Source organism: Pleurodeles waltl, chromosome 4_2 (genome assembly GCF_031143425.1).
Source record: "Pleurodeles waltl isolate 20211129_DDA chromosome 4_2, aPleWal1.hap1.20221129, whole genome shotgun sequence".
Lineage (NCBI taxonomy): Eukaryota > Metazoa > Chordata > Amphibia > Caudata > Salamandridae > Pleurodeles > Pleurodeles waltl.
This window is the reverse complement of record NC_090443.1, coordinates 30,267,354-30,281,975: the sequence shown is the minus strand read 5'-3', so window position 1 is coordinate 30,281,975 and position 14,622 is coordinate 30,267,354. Positions and strand designations below refer to the sequence as shown.

At 46.9% G+C, this 14,622-nt stretch overlaps 1 protein-coding gene across 4 annotated transcripts in view; it reads right to left on the bottom strand.

Moving 5' to 3' along the window:
* Positions 1-14,622, bottom strand: part of KMT2D (lysine methyltransferase 2D) — a 1,162,185-nt gene that overhangs the window by 431,021 nt on the left and 716,542 nt on the right. For all 4 annotated transcript variants that reach the window (XM_069230486.1, XM_069230488.1, XM_069230487.1 and 1 more), the window contains one exon: positions 11,058-13,231. In XM_069230486.1, the coding sequence (XP_069086587.1) occupies positions 11,058-13,231 (2,174 nt within the window). The remainder of the gene's footprint in view (positions 1-11,057; positions 13,232-14,622) is intronic.

Below are 14,622 nucleotides of genomic sequence, written 5' to 3'. Positions count from 1 at the left end.
GGCGTTAGACTCAGAGCCGAGGCTCAGATGAAGATGGAGACAATGTCTCAGTCTGATGTGAAGGAGGTCGAAGCTGAAGACTATGGCTTAGTCTTGGCTGAAGTTTACTGTGCCGAGCTGGAAGGTTGGGTATCCAAAACAGTTTTTCGGTTCTGTCCGTGGCCTGGCGGCAGTGACAGCCTGCCAACCTCTAAAAGGGGCCTATTGTATTGGAGTGGGCTAGAGAGGTCATGGTACTCTCAGGTTGCATCAAGGTCATCTTGTAGCTCTTTATGTCAGACTGGACGTTGGAATCTGAGGAGTCCTGGATGGAAAGGGCGTCCTCTTCCTGCGCAGGTTTTTACTGTGCAGGTTTATCTCCAAAGATGTCCAGGGTGTTGTGCAGAGTTCTGAGCGCCATTTCAAGTCGACATGCCCATCAGGCCTGAAGAATCTTCGATCAGAATGCTCTGCAGGTGTTACAGATAGCCTCTTGATGATCTGGGGAGAGGCTGAAGCAACACAACAGATGTTGATCAATGTGGGGAAATGGATTGTGACACTGAGGGCAGAAATGGAATGGTGTCCATTCAATCAGGTTGGCATATACGTCAGGGCACCATGGTATGGTAGGCCCCAGTTGCTCAAGCACACCCTGAAGTGCACACGGTCAGTGCCCGGCCCAACAATTCAAAGGGAGCGCCAACGTGAAAAAGCGCAAGTGGAAACAATACAGTTGAAAGAGGGTAAGATAGAGGAAAGATTTTAAACCAAAGCAAGTCGAGAGATGGAGCGAAGACACACATCTGAACCTGGCACCCGAGAGAAAACTATCTAACAAAGGAGTTGATGCCCATGTGCACTATCACTGAGAGGAGGAGTCACTCGATCCCGTGAACACTTCTTCTAAGAAAAAAAACTTGCACCACTCAGGACCCAACACAAGGTGCCTGAGTATGCAGTGTATATGTATTTACAGCCACACGTGTCATCGGACATTACGTTTAGGGTTCAGGGGCCTATAGTTAAATAGGCCATAAAACATGGAATTGTTGGTCAATTTGCATTTGTGACAAAGGGTCTCACTATCCGCAATGTTGGAAGGTTCACATTCTCTACAAAAGTCTCAGTACACTACTAGTAGATCACCTCTATATTTACCATCACAATCAATCTAGTGATGGCGTATCATGCTACTAGAGCTGTGGCTAGGTCAGAATCAGAAGGCTCGTCTGCCCAAGTTTCAGTAAGGAATCCTACATGGGGAGTATGTGAATACAAAAATTAGAAAAACTCATATATATGTTTAATAACTGATTAAGTATTGATCAGAAGGCAGTTCAACTTTGTTGACTAAGAATAAGGAGATGGCCTCCACTTGTCGGCAAGCGATAGTGGCTCCATGCAACAACAAAATTAACAGTTATTAAAACAGAAGTTATCAGGCCCCTCACCAGAATTAAAATAATTACAAATTGCCTGCCTACCTGGGGAGTTAAATTGAAATAACAATTTCCTTGAGTACTTCTGGGGAGGAAATCAACCAGGGCTCCAGGTGCAGGGCGTAGTTCCACCTTGGACAGCCAAAGATGGGCCTGCCTTTGGTACGCCAGCATCAGGCTCACTGCACAGATGCACTGAGATCCATAATAAGTAGCCTCTAACTAGATGAAGGCTAGACAGTCAAAAATGGTGCCCAGAATTGTCTCACTCTCACTGTCGAGTGCCCCCCCAAAGTCAGCATACAATGCCAGTAACACAATTGAAAAGTTAAAACCTTTGTCAAAATATCCCTGAGGTCTGCGCAAAATGGGCTTTAGAAGCAGCAATTTCAGTAAATGCTGTGCGGTCACGTTAACATCCGTAATAAGTATCCTTTTCCTCCAGGCAGACTAGACCTCTGAGGAAATGGAGTGTCTTATATGGTGTGGTTGTGTGACCTCAGCATGTAATACAGTACCAAACCTGTTAGGATCAGTAAGGCTTAATTTGCCACACCTTAGCTCATCCAGAGGTAGCTGTAATTTTGATCAGTCAGCCTTTAACAAAAAGAACAAGTGTTAAGCATTTAAACAGCACCACAACAGATGAAGAAAAACTGTTTTGGTGCTGTTTAAATCTGACAATTTATTTTTAACAAAGATTGTATTTTTATGAATTTATGAAAACAAAAACAAAAAAGATTCATAAGAGGGTTCTGGAGATTTAGATTTTAAAAGGAACAATAAATCAAGACTGTTCACTGAACTGCAAACAAGCACTGGCGAATTCAAAGAATTTGACACTGGGAAACTTTTAAAGAAAACTTTGGTCAAATAGGAATGCTGTTCCATGGAGCTACTTTGAGTGACTGTAGAAAAATGGCCCTTGTTACGGTTACACCCCCCCACACTTTTTGCCTGATATTGTTGCTGACTTGACAGTGTGTGCTGGGACCCTGCTAAGCAGGCCGCAGCACCAGTGTTCTTTCACTAAAAATGTACCATTCTTGCCACAATTGGCACACCCCGGCACACAGATTAGTCCCTTGTAAAAGGAAGCAGTGGTACCAAGGGCCCTGTGACCAGGGAAGGTCCCTAAGGGCTACAGCATGTGTTGTGCCACCCTAAAGGACCCCTCACCTAACAGATGCACACTGCCATTGCAGATTGTGTGTGTTGGTGGGGAGAAAAAGGCAAAGTCGACATGGCATCCCTCACAGGGTGCCATGCACACACAACACTGCCTGTGGCATAGGCAAATCACCCCTCTCGCAGACCTTAAAGCACTAAGCCAGGGTGCACTATACCACAGGTGAGGTCACAGCTTCATGAGCAATATGCTCCTACAGTGTTTAAGTCCAATCCTAGAAATTGTAAGTACAGTGTGGCCATATTAAGTATATGTTCTGGGAGTTAGTCAAAACAAACTCCACAGTTCCATAATAGCTACACTGGATAGGGGGAAGTTTGGTATCAAACTTCTCAGAATAATAAACCCACACAGATGCCAGTGTTGGATTTATTACAAAATGCACACTGAGGTCATCTTAGAGATGCTCCCTGTATTTTACCCAATCCTCTAGTGTAGGACTGACTGGTCTGTGCCAGCCTGCCTCTAGCAGACTAGTTTCTGACCCCCTAACTGAGAGCTTTTGTAAAGCCTTCACTGGGGGGAGGTGCTTCACACCTCCCCCCTACTGGAACTGGAACACCTAGAAGTGAGCCTCAAAGGCTCAGGCTTCGTGTTACAATGCCTCAAAGCACTCCAGCTATTGGAGATGCCCAGCCCCCGGACAAAGTCCCACTTCGGGCGGCAAGTCCAGAGGGGTAATTAGGAAAAACAAGGAGTTGCCACCACCTCAGCCAGGACCACCCCCTAAGGTGTCCAGACGTTAAGTGACCCCCCCCTCCTTGCAGAATCCTCCATCTTGGTTTGGAGGACAGGGACCAATAGGGTTAGGAATTTCCCCCCTCCCCAAAGGGAGTGGGCACAGGAAGGGTGTAGCCACCCTCAGGGACAGTAGCCATTGGCAACTGCCCTCTGGGCCCTAAAAATGCCCCTAATTCGTGTGATTAAGGGCTTCCTGAACATAGCTAGTCAGATTCCTGACTACCTCAAAAGAAGGACTGCTTAGCGGCAACCCCAGCAGATAGGGAAAGGAGACAACAACTGACCTGTTCCCAGCCCTACCGGCCTTTCTCCTGCTTTAAAGAACCTGCAGAAGAAAGGTGACGCGTCCTGCAGGTCCATAGACCTCTGAAAAACCTCCAGAGGACTGCCTGCATCACAGGGGATCAAGAACTCCAGTGGACATCAGCCATGTCCAAAGAAGAACAGAATAAGAAACCTCTTCTAAAGGACTCCCACCTCACTCCAGAAGCATGAGTCCTAACCACTCTGTAGCCGACACCCACAGCCCGAATTCAGGTGGCCCAACCGACCAGAGAGGGCCCCCAGACGACAGCGACCAAGAGCCCATTCTGGGTTGACCTCTCCACCCCTCCCAGACAATGCCTGCAGAAGGAGTCCCGAGGAACCCCTGACCACGAATGCCCTGGACGAAGATAACCGATGCCAAAGGACCCACTGCACCCGCAGCCTCAGGCCTTGGAGAAATCGAAACCCGGTGCAGCGACGATCAACAGGAGGCCCTCTTCCTTGTTCGACCAGTGGTGTGCCCAAGACACCCCCCTGGACCTCGCCTGTAGCTCCTGAGTGACCCCCGGGGTCCCCTCAGTTTCATTGGAAACCAGACGCCCTGTTTGGACCCTGCACACCTGGCCGCCCCAGTGCCGCTGAGGGTGTGGGATTGGTGACTACTTAGGGCCCCTCCAGTGCTCCTCTGAATTCAGTCTGCCAGCAGGTAAGTACCGGCGGCTCGGAGGGAAGACCAGGGGGGATTAGAGTATCCTGTGTCCATAGGAGCCCACGTTAAAATTGCTCAACTTTGACCTCTGCACCTGGCCAGCCCAGTGTTGCTGGTTGTAAAGAAATGGCTCCCTGTTGCAGTTACCCCCCACTTTTTGCCTGATACTGATGCTGACTTGACTGAGAAGTGTGCTGGGACCCTGCTAACCAGGCCCCAGCACCAGTGTTCTTTCACCTAAAATGTACCATTGTCTCCACAATTGGCACAACCCTGGCACCCAGGTAAGTCCCTAGTAACTGGTACCCCTGGTACCAACGGTTCTGATGCCAGGGAAGGTCTCTAAGGGCTGCAGCATGTCTTATGCCACCCTAGGGACCCCTCACTCAGCACAGTCACACTGCTTGCCAGCTTGTGTGTGCTGGTGGGGAGAAAATGACTAAGTCGACATGGCACTCCCCTCAGGGTGCCATGCCAACCTCACACTGCCTGTGGCATAGGTAAGTCACCCCTCTAGCAGGCCTTACAGCCCTAAGGCAGGGTGCACTATACCACAGGTGAGGGCATATGTGCATGAGCACTATGTCCCTACAGTGTCTAAGCAAAACCTTAGACATTGTAAGTGCAGGGTAGCCATAAGAGTATATGGTCTGGGAGTCTGTCAAAAACGAACTCCACATCTCCATAATGGCTACACTGAATACTGGGAAGTTTGGTACCAAACTTCTCAGAATAATAAACCCACACTGATGCCAGTGTTGGATTTATTAAAAAATGCACACAGAGGGCATCATAGAGATGCCCCCTGTATTTTACCCAATTGTTCAGTGCAGGACTGACTGGTCTCTGCCAGCCTGCTGCTGAGAGACGAGTTTCTGACCCCATGCGGTGAGAGCCTTTGTGCTCTCTGAGGACAGAAACAAAGCCTGCTCTGGGTGGAGGTGCTTCACACCTCCCCCCTGCAGGAACTGTAACACCTAGCAGTGAGCTTCAAAGGCTCAAGCTTCGTGTTACAATGCCCCAGGGCACTCCAGCTAGTGGAGATGCCCGCCCCCTGGACACAGCCCCCACTTTTGGCGGCAAGTCCAGGAGAGATAATGAGAAAAACAAGGAGGAGTCACTGGCCAGTCAGGACAGCCCCTAAGGTGTCCTGAGCTGAGGTGACTGACTTTTAGAAATCCTCCATCTTGCAGATGGAGGATTCCCCCAATAGGAATAGGGATGTGATCCCCTCCCCTCAGGGAGGAGGCACAAAGAGGGTGTAGCCACCCTAAAGGACAGTAGCCATTGGCTACTGCCCTCCCAGACCTAAACACACCCCTAAATTCAGTATTTAGGGGCTCCCCAGAACCTAGGAACTCAGATTCCTGCAACCTAAGAAGAAGAGGACTGCTGAGCTGAAAAACCCTGCAGAGAAGACGGAGACACCAACTGCCTTGGCCCCAGCTCTACCGGCCTGTCTCCCCCCCTTCGGAAGAAAACTGCTCCAGCGACGCTTTCCCCAGGACCAGCGACCTCTGAATCCTCAGAGGACTGCCCTGCTCTAAAAGGACCAAGAAACTCCCGAGAACAGCGGCCCTGTTCAACAAAGACTGCAACTTTGTTTCCAGAGGAGCAACTTTAAAGACCCCTGCGATTCCCGCCAGAAGCGTGATACTTGCAACACTGCACCCGGCGACCCCGACTCGTCTGGTGAAGAAACAACGCTACAGGGAGGACCCCCAGGCGACTCCAAGACTGTGAGTAACCAAAGTTGTCCCCCATGAGCCCCCACAGCAACGCCTGCAGAGGGAATCCCGAGGCTCCCCCTGACCGCGACTGTCTGATTCCCAGATCCCGACGCCTGGAAAAGACCCTGCACCTGCAGCACCCAGGACCTGAAGGATCGGAACTCCAGTGCAGGAGTGACCCCCAGGAGGCCCTCTCCCTTGCCTGCCTGCACCATTGAAGAGACCCCTTGGTCTCCCATTGATTCCTATTACAAACCCGACGCTTGTTTGCACACTGCACCCGGCCGCCCCCGCGCTGCTGAGGGTGTACTTTCTGTGTGGACTTGTGTCCCCCCCGGTGCCCTACAAAACCCCCCTGGTCTGCCCTCCGAAGACGCGGGTACTTACCTGCTGGCAGACTGGAACCGGGGCACCCCCCTTCTCCATTGAAGCCTATGTGTTTTGGGCACCACTTTGAACTCTGCACCTGACCGGCCCTGAGCTGCTGGTGTGGTGACTTTGGGGTTGCTCTGAACCCCCAACGGTGGGCTACCTTGGACCCCAATTTGAACCCCGTAGGTGGTTTACTTACCTACAAAAACTAACAAATACTTACCTCCCCCAGGAACTGTTGAAAATTGCACTGTCTAGTTTTAAAATAGCTATATGTGTTTTATTTGAAAAGTATATAGGCTATTGTGATTATTCAAAGTTCCTAAAGTACTTACCTGCAATACCTTTCATGCAAAGTATTACATGTAGAATTTGAACCTGTGGTTCTTAAAATAAACTAAGAAAAGGTATTTTTCTATACAAAAACCTATTGGCCTGGAATTGTCTCTGAGTGTGTGTTCCTCATTTATTGCCTGTGTGTATGTACAACAAATGCTTAACACTACTCCTTTGATAAGCCTACTGCTCGACCACACTACCACAAAATAGAGCATTAGTATTATCTCTTTTTGCCACTATCTTACCTCTAAGGGGAACCCATTGGACTCTCTGCATACTATTCCTTACTTTGAAATAGTGCATACAAAGCCAACTTCCTACACTAGTGGTGAGTGTTTGGGGTTGACTTGAACCCCCAACGGTGGACTACCTATAACCCAGAGACTAAGTCGTGTACTTACCTCTAAAACTGTACTTTATTTTCTTCCCCCAGGGACTGTTCTGAAAATGCACTAAGTGTCCACTTTTAAAATAGATATTTTCCGTTTTCTTAAAAACTGTTTACTTGACTAAGTAAAAAAAGTTACATTGATGTCTATGCTAAGTACTTACCTACAACAGTATTTACTTCTGAACTGAGTCTTGTGGTTCTAGTAAAAGTAACAAAAAATATTTTTCTATATAAAATCCTATATGTCTGGAGTTAAGTTATTGAGTGTGTTTCTTCTATTGCTTGTGTGTGTACAATAAATGCTTAACACTGCCCTCTGATAAGCCTGACTGTTCGACCACACTACCACAAATAGAGCACTAGTATTATCTATTATTGCCTCTGTCAAGCCCCTTGGGGAACCCCTGGACTGTACACACTATATCTCATTTTGATATAGTATATACAGAGCCAGCTTCCAACAGTGGCCAACTCTGGCAGGGAGCCAGTCAAAGGGACCAGCTAAGTCGAACGAAACAGTTACCCGGACACAAAAAGCAACCTTTAATTCAGTGACAATGGTCCCTTTTCGTTGATTCTACAAAGGGGCCCTGATGTAAGGGATACAAGATGCTGAAGATGCTGTGCCGTCAACAGAGGTCTTCCAGGGGCCACTTCTCAGTCAGGGCCTGGTGAGATGACTTTGGTCACAGGGTTCGATGCCCCTCAAAATCACCTTAGGTCCAGCAAAATTCCAGGTGCCACTGGACTACTGGTCACAATGAACTCAGTGGTTTCCTTCTCTTGGCAATAACTCTCCTTCTGGGTGACCAAGTTGTACTTTAACAAATTTCCTAGGTCCAGCAGACTCTGCGCAACTTTTGAACAACAGGTGTCTGCCTCCCTTGGCTGCAATGCAACGAGTAGGGACGATTGGGTGATCTAGGTTAACAACTCGCCCAAGCAGGCTTCTTCAGCTTTTGTGGCCTTGTGCTGTCAATAGGAAGTCAGTCAACAGTCTTTTGGAGTCTGCTTCTGGCTGTGCTCGGAGGATGACTTCTCCATGAGCATGAAAGCAAGCACAGTCCTCTCCTTCATAGCCGATGGAGCAGCAATTGTAGTCCAGCCTCTTATTAGCCGGTTCCAGGGTCAGAAGGGCAGTCCTCCTTCAGTCTTTTTCTTCAGGCAAGCAAGATCGGAGTTCTAGGAGCCAGGGGTGCACTTTCTATGCCATGCAAGTGCCCTAGGGGAGGTTGCAGGCACTAGCCAATGTGCTACCTGGAAACACTTCCAACTGATGAAAACCTCTTGTGAAGTGAGGCATCTAGCTATCCCACAGTGCTCTATTCTGCTCACTCACAAGATGTTGGCACCCCTCTCTGTGTGGAGCTTGGTAGCCCACCCTAGAGGTGGAGCTACAAACCCAATTTTTTTGGGGGGATGGGGTTGTTGGTAAACAGTTTGGCAACTGTTTCCCATCTCTGTCCCTGACGCCAATCTGACAAACAGTACAGCTTCCCTATACGTTATGTGTGCACTACTTGCCCTTCAGAGGCTGATTCCCCTTTTGAAGCTCACCTTTTGGGACAACAGCCCGTGTGGCTTCCTGCTAGGAGGAAATAACACCTCCTCCAGTTGCAGGCCTCTACTGCTACCTTTAGAAGGAGTTATTCACACGTCACATGAAAAGGGCAGAAGGCTGTCTGGAAGGAAAGTATTTGTGTGCAAACAGACACTGGAGGCCTTGGACAACCAAAGTAGCAACTTAGCAAAGTTGCACTTTATCCATCAGTGACATTAACCTTGATTTAACCATTAAATTGGATTTACTTCACTGACTCGTTTGATAACTTCAAGCACCCTTCTTAGTAGTCCCAATCAGACGTTAGCAGGGCTGAAGTGTCAGCCTACAACTATGTAGTTGCCAATGGGGCTACCAGACTCATAGTAAAATGACAAAGGCAAGATTTACAGTTAGAACATGTTAAAAACATAATACTTCTTTATTATGCTGCATCCTGATTTAGGACTTGATACATCTTAGGACTTGACAGGCCTTCACCAAGGGCCATTTATGCACATTAAAAAGGAGGTACAGGCTTTGTCATTTCTTTCAATGCCAAAGTTGATTTAGCAGCGCAAACTGCTCTACCATCCTGCAGTGGCAGTCTAGCTCACATGTTTTACTTTGTTGTAATCGTGGTGGCACAACTAGTACTCCATTCTGTGAGTAGCACTAACTTACAGGCCCCTAGGTACCATCAGCACCATATACTAGGGACTTACAATTAAGTCAAGCTATGCCAACTGGGTATAATCCAATCAACCATGTACCATTTTAGGGTTCAGAGCACATGCACTGAGTCTGGATTCGCAGGGTCAGGGTATTTCAAAGCTGTTACGCCAGTGCCTATTAGTTACAATAGGGCAAAAAGTAGGGGTGAAACTGGCAAAATGCCAGTTTCCGCACAGTGGGTTAGTTTCATATATGTGTGTGTGTGCAGATGCACAGTCAGGGATCTTTTTCCGATGGGTTCATTATAGGCTGAGATACTTCAAGGTCTGGCTGTGGTGGTGGTCAACCCTTAGCTAGCATGGAGTCAGACAGGACGAGGGGTTGGTGGTCCTCCTCCAAAACCAGTAAAAGAGGGGTTGACATTGCTTTTGCTGCAGTCATACACTGGCACTGAGCCTGAGATGGATTTCAAGAGGTCTAGAGAGCACCAAGAATGAATCCTCCAGCTGTAAACAAACTGGAGGGCCTTGTGAATCCTTAACACCTGTAAGTGAATTAGGGAAAAGGAAGTGTGCCAAAAATGAGCTACACAGCCTCGCAAAGGACTTCGACTTGCTGAGAGGTCACCAATGGACCCAGAAACTCAAGGAATCAACTCCATGGTGATGCAAGAGGGAAAATGAGAGGCACAGCGACACCCATGCGCCTTCTCCGAAGAGTGGCAGTAGAGTCTGAGTCCCGTTTGGACTTCTTATGTTTTTTTTTAAATTTGACTCCCCTAGAGACATCCACCGTGAGAAAGATGATCTTAAGAACGATTTAAAAGCAGATCCACACTCTTGACCTGGACCTAGAAGAAGACGTGAGCAGAGTGCTTCACCACAAAGCTTCGTCTCTCAATCTAGGTTGGCTTTCAGGTTCATATGGGCAGTCGCTGCAGGCTTTGGAGTCGCAAGATGAACCCAAGCACCAAAGTTACACCTTATGCGGATTGGTCACAGACATCAGTGTGGCAGTCCCTACAAGTTTAACCCGGTAGTCTTAGGGGCTGACATGCTTCCCTGCACAATGGAAGAACTTAAAAGCAAAAATTATAGGAAAACAATTCTTTTTAAATAAACAGTGGAGCTTTGGATACCTATCTGTAGGTGCAAAAAAAAATCACACATCAGTGCACATAGGTGATGTTTTTACTCTGCTCTGCTCATCATTTTTGGAGAGGAATGGCATAAACAAAGGGTTGCGTGGTGCCTCCTGCGGGCACACAGGAGCACTACTTTGAATTTTCAGGAACCAGTCTGCCACCTGGGAATTTTCACATGGTGAGCAATCTGTAGTTATAATTATTCATCAGAAGTAAAGGGTTTGTGCTTTAAAACCAATTTTAATGTTCATATTTTAAAAATTCTTATACACTTATACTAATAAAATATGGACAACATATGCTACCATTATGCGAACACTGCGTTTTGTTGTATCTGGAGACATTTTGAGATTTCTGCTGACATACAGCCCATGAGCAGGAAAGATCTGTAGTTATGAATATAAATAGCTTCGATCAATAAGGTACCTTTGCAACCAAAAAAGAATGCACTGTAGAACTATTCAGGAAGAACATTGCACACAAACCTTAATGCAAGCAAAGAGAATTAAAGATACAAATAAGGGAATTTCAAGTCATACCTGCATCAGGGAAGAAACTGTTGGCCAGCTGCTGCTGCATCACCACTTGCTGTGCTTTCATCCCTATTTGCTGTGGCTGGACTCCAGCCACCTGCTTGGGACTCTGCTGAGGTGGAAGTGCTGACTGCACCATTTGCTGCCCAGCAATTACATGCCCTTGTCCCTGGGCCACAGTCATGTGTTGTGTTAGTACCTGACCCGCTTGAGGGCCCGAAATCCGCTGTTGGACCTGATGTTGCTGGCTGAGTAAGTGGGGACTAGACACCATGCTGTGCTGTCTTCCCAATAATCCCAGCTGAAGCTGTTGAGGTGGGCCCACAAGATTAGTGTACGGTCCGTCTAGTGACTGCTGCATCGGAAGCATATGTTGGTTAGGACCTGAAGGATGACCCATGTTAGTGTGTGGCTGAACCACCTGCAGATGCTGGCTCCCACCAGGGTGATGGGAAGATATCAATTGTTTCTTTTGAAGCTCTTTCTTCTCATGTTCAAGGAGGTCTTCAATCAAAAGGGGCAGCTCATTGGCTACCAGAGAACTTTCCATCTTGTCCAGCTCATCAGCTGAGGAGTGGTGATCATTCGACAAGCCCAGTGGCTCAGATGCTAAGTCAAATTTCTCAAGTATGGAGCTGCTATGGGTGGAGAGAGTGTTCTGGGTTGAGACTGGACTCACAGAGGTCAACGGGCCGTTTTCAGAGCAGGGTGTTGGATCTCTTTGGTTTGAAAACTGTGAAAAGCTAATACTTGAGCTACTCAAGGAGTTTGTAGTTCTATTCAAACCAGCTGTGCGACCTCCAGGTGATAAAAGACATTGATCTGCTTTTAAGGATTGAGACCCAACAGGGGATGCAATTTTATCTGCATTCGAAACAACCTCAGTCTTGATGTTGACAGACATTTGAGGATGGCTTGAAGGAAATTCGCAGGTGGGCATCTTCAAGCAGTTCTCCTCTAATTTTGGTGTTATGTTAGCAGAGAAGGCTTCTATCTTATTTTCTGTAACTGCAGGTACCTTCAAGCTACTGTCAAACAGTTTATCAGTTGCAGGAAGTGTAGACACTGAGGGACATCCTATACTCTCCATCACTCTAGACTTTTGGTCCGTGTTCTCGGTTGGAACGTTTTCCTTTTGCCTCTCCACTGGCAAGACCGAGGTTAAGACACAGGAGTCAGAAGGCTCTTTTTTTAAGAGTGCCTCCTTCTCTGCTTTCTCATTAGCAGACTCCACCAGCCGAAGGTGTTCATTAAATATATCCTTTTTGTCTCCGGTGTCCAGTTCAGGATCTGTGTAAGCTAAGAGATCAAACTCATCTCCATTCAGAAGATCATCGAGGTGAGGATCATTGGTCTCAAGATTGTCTAAGTTACCAAGATCATCATCGCCTTTGGCTACATCTGGGTCAAGTCCCAGGTTGGCTAAATCATCATCATCCTCAAGATCTTTGTGGGTATCAAAATCATCCTCTAAATCTGGCTCAACTGTTTCTTCAGGGGGCAACCTCCCACTTTCCGGGGCCACCTGTGTTTTACTGGTGACAGATGTAGTCCCAATAGGGGCAGAGTGACAGTCCTCATCATCTTTTGAGTGCTCTGGTTCGATAGTGCAAGCTGAAGACAGTGCTGGACAAGGTATGTGCTGGGAAGGAAGCTCCGCAGCACTACTTAAGGATGTTGTGATGTTACTGTGTGTATGCTGAAGTTCCCCCATGTCAACATTCTGTGGGGAGGTGTTTATAGGAGTAGGAGTCTTCTGGGGCTGCATATGCAATTCCTGCATGGGAGTTGAGGGAGCCCGCAGGCTGTCAAGACTGTGATGGTGGCGACGGCCAATTTCCTCACTGGCAAGGAAAAAACGAGATCGTGGAGGAGGAGTCTGTTGAATAAAAGGAGTGCAGGCAGCTCCAGGCTTCCCTTTTTGGGTATTATGGCGTAGCTCAATGTAAGGAGCACCTACTGTACTTGGGGATATGGGGATTTGATCACCGGTGCCAGACGGTGGGTGACCTATGGAGCTGGAGGAGGCAGATCTGTTCATTTCAAGGCTTGGAGGATGCTGAACGCGGTTTACCACAGAAGGCTGTTGCCCCTGCCACAGCTGCTGCATGGGAGGTTGCTGTGGGGGTCCAGAAAATGCTGCTCGGGGGTAATATGACTGGAGGCCTCCAGCAGTTTGTCTGGAATAGGAACAAAATTGGACACATAAACAACTTGTACATCTTATATTTCCATCAGATAATGCTAATCATGTTCTTAATCCACATATAAGTCAGATATCCTTTTGCCCACAGCTGGTCCTTACCATTCAACTTCCACATTTTTCATTAAACCTCTTCCCTTGTAAATGTCCACCACTGGTTTTCTTTTTGTACAAAGCATAACACGCAGTGATACAAGAATGGGCAATGGCTGACTGAAGTTGGGACTGGTGAAAAAGGGGATCGGAGATCTCAAATGCTGAATGAAACAGTGGAGACCTCACAATTGTAAACTCGGTATTGGCTTCTGAGATTAAGGGAGCAAGGGATTAACTTCTATAACCTGCCTTGGGCACAAAACAGTTTGTTGACCAAATGATACACTAGTCACTTTACTAAGACTGAAAATGACTGTGCTTGATGCCAGATTGCAGAAAATGTTTGTAACAAAAAGAATTATGGGCTGTACACATGAGCTTAATTTAAACGGCGATATGTGCAAAGAAGGTAAAAGCCAAACTTTACTTGTATAATTGAAGGGCAGAAAACACTCATAAATTAAACTCCTAAGAAATCCAAAAGTATTAACCCATTGAAGCCCACTTAGCATCTTATTTTAATGCTAGCATAGAAAAAACTACAGAACAAATTTGCAAAAAAATAGCATGCTTTCTGAATAAACATCTACATTTATGCCAAGTTTGGTGTAAATCAGTTCAATCTTTATTGCTTTTTTGGTGAGCAAACCTTCCTATGGGAGCTAACATGGGAAAAACATCACACCACACAAGTTTCTCGCCCCCCTCCAAACAAACTGCATGAAAAGTGGCCTGTCACACTTTAGCTGCATATGCTACCCGAGTGCCAAAGGTCATGCAGCTCAGTCTAGGGGATAGACTAATCAAAAAAGCCTTTCAAATAAAAATTTCGGTTGAACCATAAGTTCACTGACTGCTACAGTTTAATAAATGTGTATTCATTTTCTATAATTCACTTGAGAAAACAAACTTGGGAAAGTTATTAGATCTCACCTATGGGCCAGCTATTGGCTTTCCCAATCGGACTGGGCGGCGGAGGGGTGGATGGGGGGCTACCTCTGCTCTGTTAAACCTCATGCAAATACTAATCACTATGGATTTACAGATGCTGTCAACACTGTCACTGGTGGGAAAAGAGGATGAGCAGAGGGAAACTGAGTTGGTTAATGACAAATTAATTTTTATTGTACTCACAGCTACAACCTTAGAAATGCTCGCATTGTGTCAGTTTCAAGTGTGATGGCTGGGAGCAATGCGGTTTCTGAGTCAGACAACGTTTTGGAATTTATGGCCATGTTAAGGTAAAAACTGCTGTAACAAGAAAAAAACAGC